The following is a 22,414-nucleotide window of genomic DNA, read 5'->3' on the forward strand; positions in this document are numbered from 1 at the left end:
TCATTGCGTTTTCCAGCTATATTTTGCATCCATCAGAAGTCACCTCCTGAAGTGTAACAAAGGTGGTTTATGCAAAAACAATCCTCAAGTAATTTCCAAACTTCTTGCACAGAAGCTTCACTCCACAAGTTCTCCTACAGCATGGAAATTACTGTCTGTTAGACTAGTGATTAAAGTTGGGTCAGCTTTAATAAAACACCTTTATTACCCCATACAGAAAGCCTCAAATACTTAGTTCTTGATCTCACCACAGAAAGTAAAAAGATTCTTCTCCAGTTCCTTCACACAAATCCCAAAGTTGCTAATTCTCCAATAACTAAAATGTCAGAGCACCCCTAATTCCAAGAACAGAAGGAGTAAGAGAGAAGTCTACGTAAAGTAAATCCTCTCTTTACACAAAAAATCATCTCATGAAACGTTTCAGACAAGGGCAGACACAATGTACATACACATACCCCTCAGAGTCACAGTGTACAAGTGCATTACTGACTACTGCAAGTGCAAATACCACATATGCTGATAAATCATGGACCTCCAAACTCTGCTTCAAGCCTCAAATTCTGCTTTTTTAAAAGGACACCATACTCTGGGCTTACAAGGAAGCAACACCCGTTGGCAACAGTTGTTTGTGCCACTAATTTACTAATTCAGCTTGTTTAGTTCCTTTAATGATCCTGCGAGTACATTTCCAAGTCTGTGTACGTATACACAACATAGCTCCTTCCATTCCTCTCTTCCACTTTCTTCCCCCAAGCTTAGAAAGAGCTCTTGCATTTTGGACAGTCACCAAATTCACCTTGTTGTTGTCTAATGAAACATTATTAATACCAAAGTTCAACTTCTCATAACACATTCTCATTAAACAGCTAAGGAGCAGGAACAAAAATACAAAACAAGTTTTACTATCACTGCTGATTCCAACTGTGGAGAAGATATATTTCATTCAACCCATTGTTTAAAAGCCAATTTGGTACTCCAGCTCTCTCTCTTGCCAAAAGAACAACTCGTCCCAGGAGGAACACTGACCATTTGTTACCCTTAACACAAAAGCCCTACCAAGTATTTCAGCTGAAGCTGAACACAGACCCGAGTGGTTGCTGCTGTCTCATTATTTCATTGCAACCTGGTAATTAAAGAGCTCCTAGTATCCTACTGACTTGGTGGAGAGACACCTCCATGAATGCAAACACTTCAAACCACACCGAGCAAGTCTAAGAGCGAGGCTCCCTTTTAAGCACAAGGTATGACTTATAAAATGTAGAGAAATTCTAGAAAGGGTTTGCTCCTGTAACCTGAGGATAGAGTGCAGGTGGTCCTGATGAAAGCGAGGTGGACAAGGCCTGCTGAGTCGAGGCTCCCTGGGGGAAGCAGATGAAGAGCTGCGACTCTTGCAACACCTTCTGAGGCAGCTGAACAATGGGCAATGAGAAGTCTGAACCAAAAGCAGAAGATGACCACCCTGTAGGGGGAGGAGACTGGAAATCACCAGTGTCAGAGGAATTCAGTTGTGAGGAATCACTGGAGTATTCTGGGCTTCCTTCCGGCCAGCTCCGCCTGGCAGAGCCCCCTCTGGGACCTGCTAACTCAGGGCCAAGATAGTTACACTGCTCCTCTGTCACAGGCTGAAGCCGACCATGCGACCCTGTGCCTTGAGTGGATTCCTCTTGACTGGTCTCCATAGAGCCCCGGCGACTTCTGTAGACCCGCTGGGGTAAACCTGCCCCTTCTGCTGGAGCAGAAGTCGGTGTGTGCACATGGAACTCAAAGACACAGCTCGCCCTGCCATCACCACTGTGAGAGAGCACAGCCGGGGCAGAGTGTGGAACAAATACCTGGTGGAACGTCATTTGAGCAGGGTCTGCACTCAGAGGAGCAGAAACACTGGATAATGGAGAAAGGGGACCCATCCCAGAATCCAGCCTCAGGTTCTGAACATGTCTTGCCAGGTATGTTTGCCCCAATTGAAAGTCGAACACAGAGCTTTGTGGAGGACCACCTTGCCCATAGTTTGACTCAGAGACCTGCTTCAAATGTTGTTCAGTCCCACGAGAGTTATAAGCTACTTGATCATACTGCTCCGATACCTGTGATGGATAGTGCATGCCCACCAAATATACAGCTTCTGGATGCATTCTGTAGTGAGCATCCTCTGGAGGTGTTGGTCCAGATCTATAGTCACTGTGTACAGGAGCTGGCTCAAACACGGGATTAACTTGCACATGCAGAGGCTCTCCAGCGACTCTCTGAGCTGCTGTGCCCAGCATAACGAATGCCTCTGGTGTCCAATTGGTGGGACTACCACCAGGTGGAACTAAACTCTGGCCAGTCTTCAGCAATGGCTGGAAGTGGCAAGTTTGGGCTTCCAAAAATGAAGTGCTCTTGCGCCGCTGAGCGACTGCCACCTTCGGCGGGCAGACGGGTGGTGGTGAGAAAGACACCGGCCGTTCATGAACGGTTGGGAAAAATATCTGTGAATCTGGGAACGTTGGTGTTCCCCCACGTGGATGCTGAGGCTGTATTGACATGAACAAGACAAGTAATTCATACATTAAAAGTGAAAGCACATCAACATGCACAGTTCACTAGGCAGTTCGGTGAAGTAACTTTATAGAATGACTACTCAATTCATGGTCAAAAACATACAATACTCAGGAAATTTAGGTAAGTCATAAATATCCATTAAATACATCCATGGCAGGCACAGCTACAAATGGAAACGTTTGCTTGTGTTAGAGCTGCTTTTCCAGTTCAGTTCCAATCATCCACAAAAAGAAACCAGTTTTGCTCCTGACAATGGAATGAGATTTATTATCACGGGCTATCTATTGTGACCAGTGCTTGAAATCCAATCAAAGCCCTGAGGTTACTGCCACATGGGGAATATGAAATTCAGAACTTTATAGCAGCAACAATGCAGAGCCTCTAGTTTGCACTTAGAAGATAAAAATGACATTAAATATTATTATTAACCAACGTTAAAAACTCAGTGCTAGTGTCCTGTATGCTATCCAGAGAGCTAAAGACAAACTTTTTATGAGGCAAAACTGAACCATTCCAGCCCATAGCTGGGGAAAAAAAAAAAAAAATTATAAAACTGCAGAGCCTTTGGGATTCTTCCAAATTTGGTCATCTCTTTTGATCATACCTTTTCGCACAGAAAATTAGCACTCACTGAAACAAAGTGGACTCTTGCCTGGACGATAAAACATTCACAGGTTCAGTAACAGCAGAGTCCTCAGGCAAGTCCACTCCATTTGCTGTACTACTTCAGATGAGGCTCATCTTAAGTGAGATTTGTAGGGAAAATTTCACTAAAGAGAAGTCTATGTAAAAATATCAAACAATTTACTAATTCTCCTTTTTTTCCTTATGTCTGCCTGCGGTATGCTGAGAGACAATGTACTAGGTACCCTAAAGGGGAAAAAAAATTAAAGACATTTGAAGAGTCAGTAGCAAACATGCCATCTTTAAGACAGATGGCATTTACAACTTTTTCAACTTGCTGTTTCCACATTGTTCTTTCTCCCCAGCACTTTTTTTTTTTTTCCAGAAAAGCAGCAGCAAATTTCCATATCGACCAAGACTAACAAGAAGCTCCTACAGGATGAAGAACTCTTCCTGCGTTCTGAAAATTGGTTCCACTCGCTTCATTTACAGAGAAATTATTCTCTAAGTTTACTTTGTGTAAATTGAAGCCCAAAACTGCAAAGTGACTGTCTTGTGAGATATCTTACATCTGACTTTCGGAGGAACATGGAACTGAGGCTTCTTCCCATCAAGAAGCAGCTGAAGTTGCTTTTCCAATTACAACTTGCAGAAAAATCCATAAAAGTATTCATACTTTGAATTTCTAGTATCACTAGCACAGTTAACCAAAGCTTTTAGAATAACCAGGCACAGCAACCAAACTTTAAAGGCTGATTGTTTGTGCAGGGCTTAATTAACATTCAATGCTTGCTTAGAATTTGGAAAATAAAAAGCTGGTCTTCTGGCTGAAGGGAATAAGAACTAGTCTTTCCCTTTACCTTCTGTGGTACAACTGGGTAATTCAGATTTATACTATCCTAAAATAAAATATATTAAAAAAGAAAAAAGGTCAGCCACTGTTTTATAATGTTTAAGCATTCTGCTTCCCAAAAAATGTCAATGTTCCAGCAGCACAGTATAAGAAATTACATATCAACTCTTCATTTTTATCATTTTAAAAATGCCCAAAGCTCAGGATGTATTTAATGATAACTTATCTTACTGTGGCCAGGAGGCAAATGGTAACACATACAGGACTGACAGAGAGGGAGGGCAGGCTGGAGCGTCGATGCTTGCGTGGAGAGGCAGAGTGCATGGGCAGGACACTTTCCAGGGCTTTAGAAAGCTTTTCTGCAAAGGTTTCTTCAGGGACAGTCCGAAGGTAGAAAGGAGAAAGAGGTGCAGACAGCGCTGGTGGTGGGGTGCAAGGAGCACTGAGAGGGATGCAGGACATAGAGGGAAGAGCAGGAAGGTGGGGGACACAAACTGACATGCTACGACCACGTTGAGGCTAAAGGAGGAAAACAAAAGTTAAGAATTGAATACTTAAAAAAAAAATAAATAAATAAATAACAAAACCAGTAAAAACTACAATGAGGTAGAAAAGAAACGCAGACACGCAATGATAGGCCTGATATTGACTACTACATGTGCAAAATGATATGGGAAATGCTGAATGAATGCCAAGACACCCTGGGAACAGGCTGTGTGCACCTCTGAGGAACGAAATGTGCCTTCGGTGATCGACCAGTGCGGGAAGTTCCCTGCTCCCCTGACCAGAAGCTTGTGGAAGGCAGAGCAGACAGGAGAGAGTATTTTTTTCTCTGGGCCACCAATGCAGCCCACGCTGTGCGTACTCACAGCATCTGGTAGTCTGACAAACAGAGAAAACTGAACAGCTACTGATGAGCTTTCAAACATTTGTTCTGAGTTTAGTGAGTGGATGTGTGTTTATACACTACAGCTCACAAGTGTCTCTGCTTGGGCACATCCCTGCCTGAGTTAAGTGGACTAACTGTATGTACCTGGCTCTTGATTAACTAAAACATTAGCATAAAAATTTAAACACTATATATGCTACAATATGATTCATGGAGGGGAAAAAAAAAAGTTATTTAATGTGTGGAAAATTCAGTAAAATTAGTCTTAGACAAGCATTTTCCAAACGCTCGGCCAATGAAAGCATCAGGATTTCGTAATCTTGCGACAATCCAGAAGGTCACAGGTCAAAATCCAACCCAACTGGAAGAATCATGAGTAGGGGCTTTGGGTGGGTTGGTTTTTGTTTGGTTGGCTTGGGGGATTTTTTAAAAATCATTATTGCTTTTTTGGTGTGGTGTGTTTTATTGTATTTTAAGTGAATAAAAAGAGGCAGCCTTCAGCTGCAAGTTTTCTTTCTCTAATGATAGATGCCTTTCATGGATAGAATCCACAATTTCTTAACATAACTGAAATTAAATTCAGACCTCCAGGGGAAAAAAAAAATCTCAAGATATTCAGTGGAGATTTGATTGTAAAGAATTCTGATGTGAGAAGTCTTGCTAGACTGCTCCAAAATTTGGGAGAGGCATAAAAGAACTTAAAGGGTTAAATAAATACTTTACCCATAACGTTCACCTGTTCCAAGGTAGGACTATATGTTATTCCTGACTCTAATTTTAACCTGTTCAGAAATATCTCCAATTATGGAGACTGCAGTACTGAACTGTCCTTCTTAGTTAGAAGAAAAATAAAAATAATAATGTTTCACAAACAATAATTCCATGATGCAATTGAGGGTTATTATTCCTTATTCTATCTGACAACACTGTTGTGATCTGATTAGCCTCTTCCTATTTCACAGCAGCCTTTACAGCTTTCTCTCTCAAGCTCATCTTTCACAGGCCTAGCTTAACTCTTTCAGGCCTCCCTCATAAACCATGTTTTCTGTATTTTTGGTGAGGTTTTGGGGTTTGGTTTGGTTTTTTTTTTGTTACTCTCCTGTGAGTTCTCTCCCAATTCACCCTCAAATTCGCTAAAGCAGGGTGTCCAGGATAGACTTACCAATGGCCAAGAGCAGAAGAACTACTTCACATAACATGATGTTTGCCTTTTTCACAACAGCATGATGTTTTTGACCATGTCCAGTGTAACCTCTGACCCCTCTTTTTATTTTTTGGCAGAATTGCTGCCTAGTCAGTTGTTGCTCACCCTGTACTTGTGTAGCTCATTACTCCTGTTTAAGCATGAACCTTGTTCTTGTCCTAATTGAAAGGCATCTGATTTCTTTTTAAGGCCATTTCTCCCATTGTCAATGTCATTTTGAGTTGTCATCCTATCTTCCCAACAAACCATTTGTAGTTCCTGTAGTGTTCTACCCCAATCTGTCAACCTCCTGGCACTGTTGTTGTTATCAGAGAGCATGACCACATTTTAGCAGTGACTTAAGCAGCTTGTCATGTGCTTGTTCTCCCATCTCCTCTCCAAAGATTATGGTCTTTCCACCTGGAAGCTAGCCATCCCACAACAGTGAAATGGCTTCCAGTCCAAGATATCCCTATACATCAAAATATGGCTTACCCAGAAAAAGATCTTATTTAGAGGGATTAAAACCTCATTTGACAAAAGACTAGCAGTTTTGTGCCTTTGAAAAAGATGGAGGAGATGTGCTGGTGAGTGAAACCTGCATGTTTTCCAAAAAAGCTAGTAACATCAGCAACTCTGCAATAAAACCTACACCCACAGGTACCAAAAAACCATGAAGAGACTCTCTGTCTTAAGTGTCACATCATCTCCCTTACGGTATTACTACATTATACCATAATGTCTCTGCCTCAGGCTTAGATTTTTATTTGTTAAAAAAAAAATAAAACAACCAACAAAAAACAAGTGACAAGGGAACCACTGAAGACAATATAACAGTAGCAGAAGTTCTACTCCAGAGTTAGGATAGATTTCTGCGTACTCTCATACTCAGATCTAAAAACACACCAAGGAAAAAAAACCATACCAAAATAAAAGGGCAACACAAATGAACATAATAGGAAAAGTATTTGTGCCCAGTGCAGACTTTCCAGGGAAAAGGAATACGCATGGCAACTGATGAGCAAATCAACACAAGCTAGAAACTGGGGACAAGGGTGTGGGGTCTTTTCAGTCTGGAATTCTCACATGCAGCATTCTATAACAGTTAAAAAAAAAAATCTTACCTGCAGAATCTGTAATCAAAGCCTTACAGAACACACACAGCAATTTCACACTTATACAGCAGCTCAAATTATTCTAATCCCTTCAAATCAAATCAACAGCTTGATCCCTGGTAACTTCATATCGATACAGACATCACCTTCCCAACTGAGACTAAATGCTTAATTTCATGAAATAGTCCTGTTCTGAGGATGCTACTTCCATCCATAAAAACCCTAACCCAAAATTCTGCTTAAGCATACTCAAGATTAAATAAAAGCTCTAAAGACAAATATGCCCTTGCACTTCCCCAACCCCCAGACTCAGTCACCCAGCAAAAAAAGCCCCTTAACTACTCCCATGCAGGACCTGTACCACATGCAAAACAAAACACACTCAGAAGATTGCCTGGCAGACTTTCACCTTTCAAGAGAAATACAAAAATCAAATAAATCCACGTGTTTGCAACACTGTAAGTTCTGGCTTACCGCTGCAGGGGGCTGATATCCTCCATGCTGCTGCGACTGCACTTGGCCAACTGAAGCTGTGTATCCCTGGACTGCAGCTGTTGAGATTGACTGGTCATGCTGGGAACCATAGGACACAGTCTGTTGACTGCTCACACCTGATTCAGTATAAACAGATGACCCCTGGCCACTGTCAACTGTCCCATCAGCTGCAGAAATTAAAGATAAAAATCTGTGTTTCAAGAACTGCAGTCTGGATTCACAACTTTAAAGATATTACAATCAATCAAATACTAGATTGATGTTTGTGCCACATCACATGGACATTATCAGCACTTTCTCTCTTGTAATATTTAAGCTGGTTAAAAAAAAAAATATCTTTTTTCTTCCTCAATACAGTACTTTCTTACCAATATGCCTTCCCCTAACCTGTGGGAAAAAAAAATCAGTCATTTCAAGAGTTCTTTGAGAATATACTTAATAGTAAACTATGCTTCCCATAAAAGCCTGGACTAGAACCAGAAACTTAAATTCCACATTGTTATGAATCATCTTTCAGGGTTTTTCAATTATTAATTTTATTTCTTTAATTTTACATATAAAACAGGTGTGTTGTGCTGGCTAGCAGATGCACCTGATGTAGGCATAGTAGAAAACTTAAAATCCCTATTACCTAAAGAGCTAAAGGTAGTGATTTGCTTTCTAACATCACCATTCTAATACAGAAGTTCTCCTCTACCATCATTATTCAAACACCAATTCAAACGTTTGGATGGCAGAAGAGGAAAAGTTAGGAGTGTTAATTCATCTTTTCATGTATAATATGTAGAACAGAAAATGAAACCTTTTCTTCAGAAAGCAAATTATGAGCCAAACTGCTTGTACATTAACCTCATTCTCACCTTAAACCTAAGTTAACAAGGTTTCAAGTGTTTCTAACAGCTCTAACTGCACTGGTGCAAGAGTATTCAGTGTTCTGCAGGGCCACAATACACTGTCCCTATAGGAGGGCAGCAAAAACTAAGGCATAAATTCATATTTCAGGTGCCAGAGTTCATTTAGTGTATAAGCTTGAAACAAAGGAAAATGATCTTGTGCAAAGACACTGGACTGTGAATTGTGCCAAGACTTGGCTCAGCTAAGGCACAGGAACGCATTTTATTTTGCTGTACTTCCTAGTGGGCTAATGTTTGTCAGCAGATAGCAATGGTAGACAGCAACAGCTTAAGAAATTTACTGCTATGCCCACCAAAATTTAAGACTTTAAGGGGGGGAAACTGTGTAAATGCAAGAGTTCCTAAATAAACCAAGTCACACACTTACAAAGAACAGAGATACTGGGTTGCTGGAATTGCAATTGTTGGTGTTGATCAGCTTCTGGTTCTTCAGGCTCCACTTGTGTAGAAACCGATGCTGAAGTAGTGGGGACAGGAATAGTACCAGTGACAGACAGGGGATGCTTTGACCCTGCATGGGAAGCACTTGATGGTTGCTGTTGCTCCAGCTGCTGCTTCTGACTACCTTCTTCCTGAAGCTTCTTCTCCTGTTCTTCTCGCACCAACTGACGCTGCTCTCGCTTTCGCTTAATCAGAGATACCCTGTCCTTGATAGCTTTCGCCATCGTCTTGTGATCCCCTTCACAGACATAGCCAGATTCCACCTGAGGGAGGATACATTCACACAATTCAGACTGTCATAGACAGCCACTGTTGTAGTGCTACAACATAAGTGACCCCTCTCCGACATTAACTTCTCATTCACAAACTTCTGAAGCTGTTTTATTTCTGCAAATGCAGAGGCTGACAAGAGTACGTTTCACTGTCAGAGAACACCAGTACTTCCAATGCTTTGTAAGACCACCAACACTTACCATTTCCTGTGCTACATCCTCTGGGACATCTCTCTCCAAGTCAAATGAAAACTCTATTGCCTCATTATCTTTGTATTTGCCCTTGAGTTTTTTGATGTCTTCAATTCGGAGCCAGAGTTTAATGGCAATTTTTTCTCCATCATCTTCCTCTGCTAGTTCTACCCGTACTCCAGTCTCTTCTTGGAAGAAAGCATGATTCAAAAGGTCCTTAATAGCATATCTATTGGGAAAGAATGTAGAAAGCACACACAGTTATTAGGTTTTCATAAAATATTCAAGAATATCCTTGCCTGACTATCTCCCAAATTTATTCTCTACATTTCATGATTCTCATGAATTGTCTGACAGCCCGTCATTCAAATTTCTCCTTAAAAGCACAATGGAGAAAAAATGCAGCAGTGCTACATTTGTACACACACACAAAAAAAGAAAATCACACATTGGTCAGCAGAAGTACCAACAGATTTAAGCCAACTGAACAGGATTTATATTAACTAAAATAAGAAACCATGAAGAAACAATTTGCTTTTAGTGAACATTCAGATCCAACACACAACCCTTAGTCCCCATTTTAGTACCGTAATCCAGATACATATTTCAGTCCATTTCAAGATCTTATCAAAAGCTTCATCTAGTAACTGCAGCACTAGATAAGCACCACATGATTCCTTTCACATTTTATACTATTTTGAACTTGCATTCTCTTTGGCACAATTAGAAGATTTGTCCTGAGGGTACAAAGAAAGATCTATGGCCATATATGCACAGCGTTAACAGCAGCACTCCAAGTTAACCACTTCAACTAAATAGCAAGAAATAAGCAATATGCAACCACAAAATTAATTTTAAATGGGAAAAAAAAAATGCAAAATTGTTTAAAACTAACAAAAGGAATAGAAATTAAAAATACACAGCAACGCCGTCAGATGTAGAACTTCAGGAGTTAATAGAGGGGGATGAGTAAACACCCATGAGCTCACAAAACTAGCTCTGAACAGAACAGCAGGAGGCTAGAGTAGGGCTGAAGCATTCTTAAATCACACATTCAGTAAGCAACAGCTACGTAAAAGCAGAAAACAAAAACCCCACAACATAAGCCACCAGAGCAGCTACAGATTTCCTGTAATGGTGTAAGTTAATCACAAGTAGAAATCATCTCGCAGAAAGCGTGGATGAAAATGAGCAGCAAGAAATTGAAAATAAATTAAAAAAGCCCTGAAAATAATTAGCCATAAAATGCCAACAAAATCAAAGGGACAGGAAAAATAAGAGATTATAGAATAACAAACCGAACAACCCAAATACCTGAGAACTCAGAAGGACTGTCACCCACTATTTTGCTGACGAGGTCAAAGTTTTAATAAAAGCATAAGAATTTCTGAATAAGCTGAAATGGATGGTTACTACAGCATTTGCACTGTTAATCTGCTAAAATAATCACTGAAAAGGAATATACCAAAGAATAGAAGCTGCAGAAGTAATAACACTGGCTTCCCAGCTTTCATCAGAACACAGAAGACCCCAGGAACTAACTGGATCTAGTATCATCAGAGATGAAGGAGTCAGACAGCAAGTAATACCTCTCTCTGAAGAGAAAGGACTCACCTTTCGCCTTTGTTTTGCCGAATGCATCCCTCGATAATCTCCTTCACCTCAGGGATTGCTACTTTATCAAAGCTGGCTGGCTTGACACCCTGGAACATACAAGGAACAGAGAAACTGGAAGGTTCACTTGATTTAAGTTTCTATTTTGTTTACAGGCTAACTAGTTTTTACACAATAGTTAACCAATGATACAGAAATCTTCCCGTTCATCTCTCTGACTTTTGCAAACGTGTTTCCCCCCCTCCAGCTTATTTCTCAGCTACACTTCTGTAACAGAAGGCTTTGTCAGTTAGGTTCTCAGTTATGACAGAACCACTGTTTAGTTTCCACAGAAAATACACTGGTTAGAGGCAAGTACACAAACTGGATTGAGAATAAAAAGCAATGTTTCCTGTGTAGCACTAATGCATGAACCCACATGATAAATTTAACAGTCCGCAAAGGATTCTGCTGCTTCTCAGATGTTTCCAACACGCCATTATATGAAGTAATTTTGGCATAAATTGATTTTACAGGAAAAAGCTTACCCCAGAATGATCTGACTGGATCATTAAATAACCTGTCCAACGTTAGAAAAAAACAGACTTTCCTGTATCTTAGCTCTCCCCAGAAGACCTACTATATTCAAATCACACTTGTGCATCACTGCTGTTGTAAGTTCACAAAAACAAGCTTTGCAACAAAAACCTTTGCAAAAGCCCCTCAACAACAATGGCAATCCTGTCTCCAAAACATGCCAAAGCTATTGGGAGAGAGCAAAACCAAAACTGAAGTACCATCAGCTACTCAAATCAGTAAAGGCAACAGGCCACGAGATATGATCGTCTCTGAATTCTGCAAAACGTTACAGAAGCTTCATCATTTAATCATGGCCAGAAGTTCTATTTCAGGAGCAACTGTCCACCACAGCAAAATCTGGCACTCAATTTTACTTGATTCAGCCTTTAGCTTCAAACTCAGTATTTAAAATAACAGAATGAGAGAGGATGAAGACACCCCATTCAAACTCTGTTCTATGAAGAGCCCACGTTTTCAAGCTGATCAATCCTGAAATCATACTCCTGATACATCTGACCGTGCAGCACTGGTAAATCACAACTGAACAAACAGTGAAAACCTTGGAGTATGAATTATGGAAATAAATGAAGTATTAGTACCAGCATGATGATCTGTGTCCTAACCAGAAAGTACTTCTCCCAGGACCCTATATGATACTGCTTCCACCAAATGGGGACAGCAAGACATGACTCTTCCCCCTTCTTCTATTGTCAGTAGGAAACAAGTCTTGAAACCCCAGTACCCTATATGATACTGCTTTCACCAAATGGGGACAGCAAGACATTACTCTTCCCCCTTCTATTGTCAGTAGGAAACAAGTCTTGAAACGGAAAGGTTTGAGTCTCTGAACTGGAGCCTTTGCAACTACAAACCTCCATTTAACTGAACATGGAGACTTAATAAAATATTCATTTCTATCTACGTTAAGACACCTTTTCCCCCTTGGCCAGAAATGGCAGTATATTGACTTCACACATTCACTATTTAGAATATTCTTTACCACACTCTTCCAGGAGAGGGCAACACTCAACATCAACTTTAACAGATGCAAACACAAGCCCGGGAGAAGCACAAGCATCCAGTCTTTCAGTGGACAACACTGCTATTTGTCACTACATTTCACAAAGCTGGTGTGTCTGGAATTTTTAAAAGGACAAAAAAACCCAAAAAAAACAACCCACTCTAGAAAGACAGTTTTTGACTGGATAAAAACTTCCTTTTACAATAGCATTCTAGTTATCTTATCTACCTCTCTGCTCCAAAATTTGCTCTTGTGAAGTTCCAGAAATTGAAATTCACAGAACTGAAGAGTCTATTGTGACTAGAGTAAGTTCTGAAATACAATCTGTCAGTAAACATTAGATTAATGCTTTTAAAAGCTTCACTGAACATTAAGACTTTTGGAGATCAATGCCTCAGCTCATTAGACACCAGACTGAAGTTTGGACGGGGAACTTAAATACTGTAACCAGGTCATATCAGAAATCTCCAGCTTCTTAGCAGAACGTTGCAGAGCCCTGTACTCTATAGGATTTATAAAACTAGTTTTTGTGTTCACTACTGGCATCAAGTATCTGCTGGCATGTGTCTGCTCAACCAGCAAACTAGTCAGAGACACCCACCTCTAAATGGGACCAAGCTTGAAATGATCCCAGGTGTTCAGATTCATATATGTAGAGACAGACATTTCTACACTGAATTAAATGCTCTCCTAAATACACATACACATATAGCCTATGAAGTAATTATTCAACTGCTTATTGTATGTATTTGGATCTAAATTTGCCAAAGTTTAACACATCTATGTCTCCTAAATAGCTCAAGCCCCAGACAGCAGCAGCCTGTGTCTATGTTCATTTACACTCTGGTGGCAGAAGGAAGGTGTCAGATCTGTGACCATCTCATTGCAGAAAAACTAAAAGCTGAGTAAGACAACTGCTACAGCAAAATATTAATATAACAAAGACAGAACATGAGTTTTCTTGTTAACTACTTGACCACCTGCTCTGTTCTTGCACAAAAGCCTGAAAATGTAAAGCTTACTAAGAAGAGATTTGAAATATCAGTGATTCAGTCTGCAACCCTGTGTTTCTCTATCCTGAACGAGATTAAATACACGTCCAAAATCTTCAGGCTCTTCCATGAGGGCCATTTTACAATTCCTCATTTTGTGAATTCCAAACCAAGTGTTCAGTTAAAAACAAAAAAGCTCCCTCCAGCATAGCCCCTATGTTCCTAACTGCTCAGAAAAGCAGAGAGAACTTCACACTAAGGCCTTAAAACCAACAGAAAATTCTGTGTTTAAGCAGCTACTCATTTCTGAGTTTGTTCCTGGTTCATGAGAAGAGTTGTCTAAACCTAGTCTACAGTGCTGGCCAAGCACCCCTTGTGCTCAAGTTCAGGCCACTTAAATAACATCAGCTTTAAAAAAAAAAATCATTTTCCTCCTACAAGCACCAGAGGAAGCGTCAAACTATCTTACATCACAAGACAGAGGATACTATGAATGGTAAAAATCCATAAATCCGTGAACTCTTTTGTACCCAGAGCTGCCATCACAGAGAAACCAAAGGAAGGCCAAGCTCTGCAGTTCACATTAACCTTGACGTGTCCTTACAAGAGCACGAGCTGCGCGGCCAAGCGTACGTTCATTAGTTCCTGAACCCACAGGCACTCAAGTACAAACTGAGCCACTCTGTATTTCCTGGTTTTCATTACAGTTACTGCATGATGGTCACATCCTTATGCCTCTCCTGGTCCATAGAATCCTATAATGTTGTGAGCTGGAAGGGACCCAGAAGGACCATCAAATCCAACTCCTGTCCCTGCACAGGACAAGCCCAACATTCACACCATGTCCCTGAGGGCACATGGTGGCCAAATGCTGCTGGAATCTTGTCAGGCTTGGTGCCATGAGCACCTCCCTGGGGAGCCTGTGCCAGTGCTCCACCACCCTCTGCCTCAAGAACCTTTTCCTCATGGCCAACCTCACCCTCCCCTGCCACATCTTCCTGCCATTTCCTCTGCTCCTAATCACAGGACAACTCAACTCTTTTAATCTACTAGTCCTATTCCCCAGTGGCAGTTCACTGAGAACTAAACACTCAAAATCCCACTGGTATTTTTCTCAAAAAAAATTGCTAAATAGAAGGAAGAGCTCCCCCATTAAAATATTCTTCTCAAGCCACCATTTAAAAAAGCATGAATGGCAAGCGCTGCTCAAAGTAGCAGTCTCCTGCTCTCCATCTCCCATTCCCACACCCGTGTCGCTTCCTCCCTTTTGCTGGCACGTGCATTTATACAGCTGCATAATGAACCAGATCGCAGCCTTTATCAGCCTTGAAACAAAGCCAGCCAAAAAAAAAAAGCCTGCAGCTGTTTCCAGTGAGATGAAACTTAAAAGATCTTTTCCAACCTTAATGATTCTGGGAAGCTCCCCATTCTGGTTCCCCACGCTAGCTCTCAGGCTTACAGAAGGAAAGGGATAGAGCAACAAGGGCAGAACTGCTTCTTTTGAAAGAAATATCAACATAAAATAAACCCCACTGAACACTTAATGTTTTGAGAGCACCTTTAAAATGTGAGCATATATCTAGGCAGGACAAAGTACAACTGATGCAAAGCTAAGTACTTCTCCTACAGTCTTCACATTAAGCATAAGAAGAAATTTCATATTTCACTTATTTTGGATGTGGTAAAGTTTGTGATTTTATCAGATTTTGATCTGGTGGAAAAAAAGCCATGCGTTCCAAAACTCACCATCCACGTTTATATGGTTCTTTGATCAATAAAAAGCAATTACTTGGTACTCTTACAAACACTAGATTTTCAAGATACTTTAAACATCAAAGTATAAGCTACCCAGAACTCCTCTTCACAATTTTTACCTAGAAACACACAGTATTTTGCATTAGTTACCAGATTAGTGGGTCAGTGGTTTAGCATCTCGTTCTAACACAAGAGATACAGAAAATATAATTTACTTCGTAAGAGAAGGTATAACCAGTGCTGTGTAACTTTTACACCAAACCAAAATGAAGACAGAGGAAGTGTTACATACCTCCAGCAATTCTAAATTTAAAAAAATAGTTAGATTTGGAACACCACCACAGGAGGAAAACAGCAGAAGCAATAAGCGTTCTAGCCTTGCTATTCAGTATTTTAACCTTAATTTTAAAAATTACAGGGGAAAAAAAGTACAGTCAAGTTTAAAAGCTGAAGACTCAAGTTCAATGGATTGGTCAAGAATTCTGACTCAGCCCCAAAATCCTTTTCTGTGGCTACACAGATTTACTCCACAGAGCTGAAATTCTCACTTACCTCTTTGGTGCAATCCTTGTGAGCACAGCAACAGTAGGAATTAAGAATTACAAATATGGGACAGATCTCTCTTTTTGTAAAATCCATCAGGAAAAGAGAGACCCACACACCAAAGAGTTAGGTAGGTGCTAGTTTCCGATGGGAATCCGCTAGGCTGTGGATTTAACGCACGGCGGAAGGAAAGCAGACATCAAAGTTAAAAGGGAGCATTGTTTTCTGTTTGACACCTCTTGTACTTTTCCAAGTCCAGTACATGAGGCTGCAGAGATTTGAGCTCAATATCTACTTTTGCCACTCAAATACTGACTAGAAAGAATGAATATAAGCAAGAAGTAAGCGTGTCCTATTCTGCCTGCCTGGCTCTAGCTGTGAGGAGGAGGAGGAGGAAGAAGAGGCAGCGCAGGGATCCTTTACTTCTTGCCTGTCCCCGCCTCCCTGCTTGGCTGCTCTGCCTATTCTCCACCCAAGTTTTCTGCCATAGTTTCAGGCTGCATGTAGGATCATCACCCAGTTCACTCCACACTTTTAAAGAGAGAAGGATAGCTCAGTCCAGTGTGTTGTTCTGAGCAGGGGTTGCTGGCACCAGTTTTGTACTGGGGGGGGGATGAAGGCAGCTGCTCTTTCTCCTCTTCTTTCTGTGGAGCTACAAGAAGTATACTTAGAGCTGACTAACTTCAATTTAATCCTAACAGAACACAGGACAGCACTAGGATAACACAATACATTCCACCTCCCTCCCTCCTGACAATCACATTCTGCTACCATTGGCAACTTCATCTGCTTTCCTTTTACTTGGTGTAAGGGAGAAGGGATTTGAAGGTGATTTTCAAACTCTTGCACAAAGTCAGATAGCCTCGTTGCTGGTTTTTTTCCACCACGTGTGCTCAAATAATTCACAGAGTTATATTTTATAACATCTCTTGCTAGACTCTAAACCTGAAGTCTGACATCTTTTCCCCCCTCCCCGTATCTGGTTTTAAAAAGCCACTGTTAAAAGCCATGAAGGGCTTTCGGGTTTGGTGGGGGTTTTTTCAGAAGGACATAAGCAGCAAAGCTAAAAAAAGTTCATGAAGGCTGTTTTAAAGTGTGAAGTGAGAAAATTAATTATGACCAACCAGTGATGATAAACTGTGATAAGAATCAATTTCAAATTATCACTTTTCACCCCAAAATAGCATAGTGAGTTCCTCATGTATACCACAATGATACCAACATTGTTGTTCTAACCATGCAACATCAATGGTTGACTTTTTGATCCTTTACTGAGCATTTTAGAAATCCACTCCAGCAGCTGCTGTGGAACTACTGAGGGGTCAAGGAAAAAGGATGATTAAAGATACATTGAGTGGTATTCCAACTGCTTAGCTAGACATTTTATACCCCTAACCCCCTCATCCCTCCCCCAAAAAAATCAACTCAATTATCTCCATTTTAACAGTGCTTACTGAAATTGTGAATAAAGCATGTTGGAATTTTGCCTGCCATTGCTTATAAATTTTTATGTTGTTGTTACAGTTGCACTCAAACCAAACAGACAAAGCAAATCTACTTCACTGGAATAAAAAACAAGTATTTTGCACATCTAACTAAGGTTACACTTTTCTGGGGTACATTGAATCACCTGCAAAGAACATTAAATGTTTCAACTTCTAACAAGCACACGGTCTACCTGTCCCAGTCTAACCACAATTCTTGCTTAGCTCTTTTCAAAGGTGCTCTAACTGCAGAGCTTGAAAGGAATTCTACCATAACCAAATAATCTTCTCAAACAAAATGTTCTAACGTTGCAGTCCAGAGGCTAATAGAATCAGCAGCAAAGTCAAATCACGCAAACAAAGTCATTAAAGTCTCTATATCTTCTTTTTACTAAGTTGTTACCAGTCTAGTTTGAGCCAGTCCCAAGCTGCCACAAACCATTAATTCCAGGAATTTAGACAGAGCATATGATTCCAGTGGAAAACAAGCCAATGATCCTACCTCCTTCCCCATAGTCTCAAAGAAGCCCTCAGGCAATGGTATATATAGCATTTAAATTGGTTTACCCCATGATCTTCTAAATTTCACCACCTGCTATTAGTTACTTACCCAGCCCTCATAACTTACAGGTTTAACTATTTCACCACCTTTTCCATCTCTAGTCCGTCATCTTAATCCTGTTGTCTGTTCTAGAAACGACCTTTCTGAATTAATTCCTTCCTTATTTCGCACAGGGTGCACCTATAACTATTTGATAATTCTCATCCCGGTCCAGTTGAATACCTCTTGTGAAAAGGAAGACTTTGGCTTAAGATTTACTCAGTTCAAAAGAGAGATGGGCAGCCCACAGAAGATGGATTTTATCGCTATTGTTCAAAAGTGAGCTACAGTAGTTGAGAATGCAGGGGAAAAAAATACGAAACAAAGCAACACATTAAAGAAGTGAAAATTTAGCTTCTCTGATTTCATTATTTTCATAACACTTAATTCTAGACAATTGATAATTCTGCCAAGAATTAAATCACTAAATCCTGCAGAATAAGCTCTGCACCAGCTCACTATCCCAACAGAGTAAATAGCATTACTGCAATACAAGCAGCAGGAGCAGATGAAAGCTTCCAGTGAGCTAGAATTAGCTCATGAGGCATTATTTAGACTAGGACAGGCCTAGTTTTCTTCTCTTCTGATTAAAAACAATGACTGCACATTTTGAACTAGACTGATCTACCATAATCCAGATGAAAATTCATCTCTGAGCTATTTGAGAGCTCTATGGCACTGAAATAGCTTGACCAGTCTGTCTTCACTCTCCGTGATGCAGGTGTGTAAGTCATTTAAGTCCCGTGATTCTTAAGTTCCTCCAGACCAGCTGTCTTCATGACATACAACAGATAACCCCTATACGCCCAGATTTCACAAGCACATCATAAAGACAACAGAGGCACTGTAGCATTTATACAGGCCTGCTTGCTGCAACCTGATGACAATCTAGAAACTCTCTTCCACCTGAATTTACCCCCTACTCTCAAACAATTTTTGAGGTGTTAACAAAAAAACAAGAGGCCAGTCACAACAGTACAAACAAAATTCCCCAAGATACACAATTCAAGTTGTTGCATTCATAAGGGATGTTTGTACTTCGATTGACACATCCACACTAACTACTGACTCCTAAAACTTGTGAGGTCGCTTGAAAGGAGCATCTAGTCATTTGTTCGATATAATCCTTGGTGGAAAGAACACACCAGACTCCTCATTGACTATCCATCATTGCTTGCAATCCTCTCCACACCTCTATTCTGCAACTGATCCCCAAGCCCAGGAACCACAGAACACTCACACTGCCTGTTTAACCAACTTCTTTGCCAGTCTCTTTCAATACTGTGTTTTTACTTATTAAAGCCAGAGAATTCACAGCATTAAAGGTCTTACAGCTCCGAATATTTGCAAATCCATTCAGTCAGCAAAGCTCATTTAATACCAATATAGTAGGCTATAGTTTTGTTTTGCTTCCACAGGAGTTAAGTTTGAACAAGAACTAGTTATAACTCTTCCTAGAAATCACTGGCTGCAATCCTTAAGTAAAAGGCTATAATAAAATTAAAAACCACTGTATTTGTGATAATATTGAAACACAACTTATGCTGTGCACTACTGCTGAATATGCACCATGCTTTACAACTACTCCATTGAGTAATTATCTAGCCCAGCACACAAGGCATTCTAAATTTTTACTTTAAAGTCCACTGTACTTCAGCACCTCCAGGTAAATAAAAATATAAACCTGTTTCAAAAGTCCTAAGAATCTGGAGCCCTTACGACTAGCTAAGCAGATGGTTTTAGTTAAAAAAAGTAATTAATTAATCACAGCACCTCCTGTAACTGCAGCAATTCTAATGAACAGAAGAAATTGCTTGAGCTCTAGAACAGGAAGTTTTGTAACTACAAGGCAGGACAATTCCTGAGTGCAGAGCTGGTAAACAATTAAGATATTGGTGCATGTAACAGCAAAAAAGGACCTTGTTTAGAAACACACAGTACGAGGATAGAAGTTGTTCTGAAGCAACAGTAAAGTCCGATTGGACAAGTGGACTGGGCATTAACTTTCTGGTTTTTATTCTGGCACAAGAGCGCAAAGGCAGGATCAGTTTAATCTGTCCTGCGCAGTTCTTCAACTCGCTCTTTGGAGCAGGGATGCCTCTTTTATCACTCTAACAAGAATATGCAGTGGTGAACATCTTGAGCTAGTTGAATGACCCTGTGATTTGTTGGGACTTCAGCTTGGAAATGGCTTAAAAAAAAAAAAAAAAAATATATATATATATAGACATGCCTAGACACACATTTCAGTCATTTCAGTGCTATAAATTCAGAAATGTCACAGTCACACAATCCTAAAAGTATCTAGCTTCTATTTTCAGTATGGAAAATATATTTTTGGCAAATGAAGTTATATTGGTTGCATTCTCTGCTTTAATCAGCTATCATTCTGATTAAAAAACATCATCCAGTACTCATTTTTAAATTCAAGTACAGCAACAGTAATTCAAAAGCCACAGCTGAAGTCCGGTGAACTTAGAACTGAGTTAAAAAGAAGGATTCAACATTAAGTCTTTTCCATGGGCTACAAAACACATTTGGTACCAGAACTAGCCCTTAGAAGATAGCTACTAAAAGACCTAGGATAATGTTGCAACCACCAAAAACAGCGCACAATTCAGACAATGCACCAAAAGTCACCGCCTCTTATTTTATGACTTATTCTAAAAAGAGTGAAGGACTTCTATTTGTGTACCTAAAAATTCAACAGTTTCAGAGGGTGCTCCTAAAAAAGTATCCCTGCTACACAGAGAACTTTATGATGGAGGTAAGAGGTGGTAAGGTACAAATGTCTCTGAAAGAAGTTTACTTTGAAACAGTCATGGGCTCATATCGTGAGGAAACCTTTAAATACCTTCACTAGACAGTGAAGCAACTGCTTTTTTTCCCCCTTTAGTGTAAAAACATTACACACAATAAGCAATGGCATTTGTTACATGTACTTTCTAGCCTGTTTTCTCTCTATTTTTGCTGAAAGGGTTCTTAGGTACTGGAAGTCCCCATCCCTGGAGGGATTTCAGAGTCGTGTAGACACAGTGCTGAGGAACATGGGTTAGTCGGGGACTTGTCTGTTGGGTTCATGGTTGGACTCTCATCTTAAAGGGCTTTTCCAATCAAGGCCATTCTGGGATTCTGTGAATAAACTGTATCTGCAAAATCAGGCTCAACTTTAGTAACTTCCACTCTTCCAATACAGGAACAAACAAAAGCATTCAAGCAGGCATCCATACCCTCATGTCACTGCCTACTCTGGAAACTGGGTTAATGTAAAATTTTGGTGGAGTTCTCGCCTATGAATCACATAATCATCTCAAAATAACTTATTTTTATTTAACACCCCTGTGAGCTTCCACAAGACTAAAACTTTCCTGGATTTAGCCCATTCCTACCCCCGTGCAACTGTAGTAGAACAGCTGGCTGTGCGTTCTCAACGTCAGTGTTTTTGACTAGTGGCACTATGCTGACATATAACATTGAACTATCAGTCTCCCCACAGTCATCTTCCAGTGATTCATTAACAGTTCTCATCACACTGCCAAGCCAGGCATTTTAAAAACACTCTTACCACCTCCCTGTTCCTAAGAAGAGCCACCTTCCCATCTCTTGTTAAATTAAATTAACCTCACTTCATGCAAGAGCTAAATAGATGTCAGTACAGGACAGAATATTAAATATTAGTATCACAGTTTTAACAGGCTTGATCCTTAATAATGAACTTTGTCCCTCCTCATGGCAAGGGATTTAGAACTAGATGATCTTTAAGGTCCCTTCCAACCCAAACCATTCTATGATTCTATAACTTTTAAAGTTTTTAACACACAATTGTTTATTCAATATTCTGTGAACTTATTTAGGTTTCTAAAAAACACATTTGGAAACTCTGCATACAACCAAATTTTAGAATTTCAGACTGAAAAAACACATTAGATCTTGATTTGATGCAACTCAACCAAAGTTCACGCCTCCCCCTTCTAATTCCTGATCATTTTAAAACCACATCCAATTCAGAATTGCTAAGACACATTCCAAGCTCAGCAGTGAACAATATAAATAAGAAATATCTCCTTTCACTTCAAACCAGGTTTGTTTTACAACATCAATATTGACAAAACGGTTTTAGTTGTAATATAGAAGCTTTTGATGCTGAATAGTATAAATGTGTCTAAGATCAACTCGGAAAAGTGAGCTACTTTTAGAAAGGAATTCAGTTGAAGGAGCCTTTTTTCTTCCAGCTTCAGATATCATCTGCCCTAGCTGTGCAAACCACATAGCACGCTGAGATGTATCTCAGTGTTCAACCCGCTCCCTGCTATCCCTTACTTAGATC

General features: G+C 40.1%; 1 protein-coding gene across 1 annotated transcript in view; it reads right to left on the reverse strand.

Annotated features, from left to right (window-relative positions):
* WNK1 (WNK lysine deficient protein kinase 1) overlaps window positions 1–22,414 on the reverse strand; it is a gene marked incomplete at both ends in the record, with an annotated part of 72,060 nt that overhangs the window by 34,787 nt on the left and 14,859 nt on the right. The window contains 6 exons of the mRNA XM_029085732.1: window positions 2,085–2,513; window positions 4,280–4,537; window positions 7,680–7,867; window positions 8,982–9,318; window positions 9,529–9,748; window positions 11,134–11,222. Coding sequence (XP_028941565.1) covers window positions 2,085–2,513; window positions 4,280–4,537; window positions 7,680–7,867; window positions 8,982–9,318; window positions 9,529–9,748; window positions 11,134–11,222 — 1,521 coding nt within the window. The remainder of the gene's footprint in view (window positions 1–2,084; window positions 2,514–4,279; window positions 4,538–7,679; window positions 7,868–8,981; window positions 9,319–9,528; window positions 9,749–11,133; window positions 11,223–22,414) is intronic.

The sequence above is a fragment of the Antrostomus carolinensis genome, unplaced genomic scaffold, assembly GCF_000700745.2.
Source record: "Antrostomus carolinensis isolate BGI_N321 unplaced genomic scaffold, ASM70074v2 scaffold2147, whole genome shotgun sequence".
Lineage (NCBI taxonomy): Eukaryota > Metazoa > Chordata > Aves > Caprimulgiformes > Caprimulgidae > Antrostomus > Antrostomus carolinensis.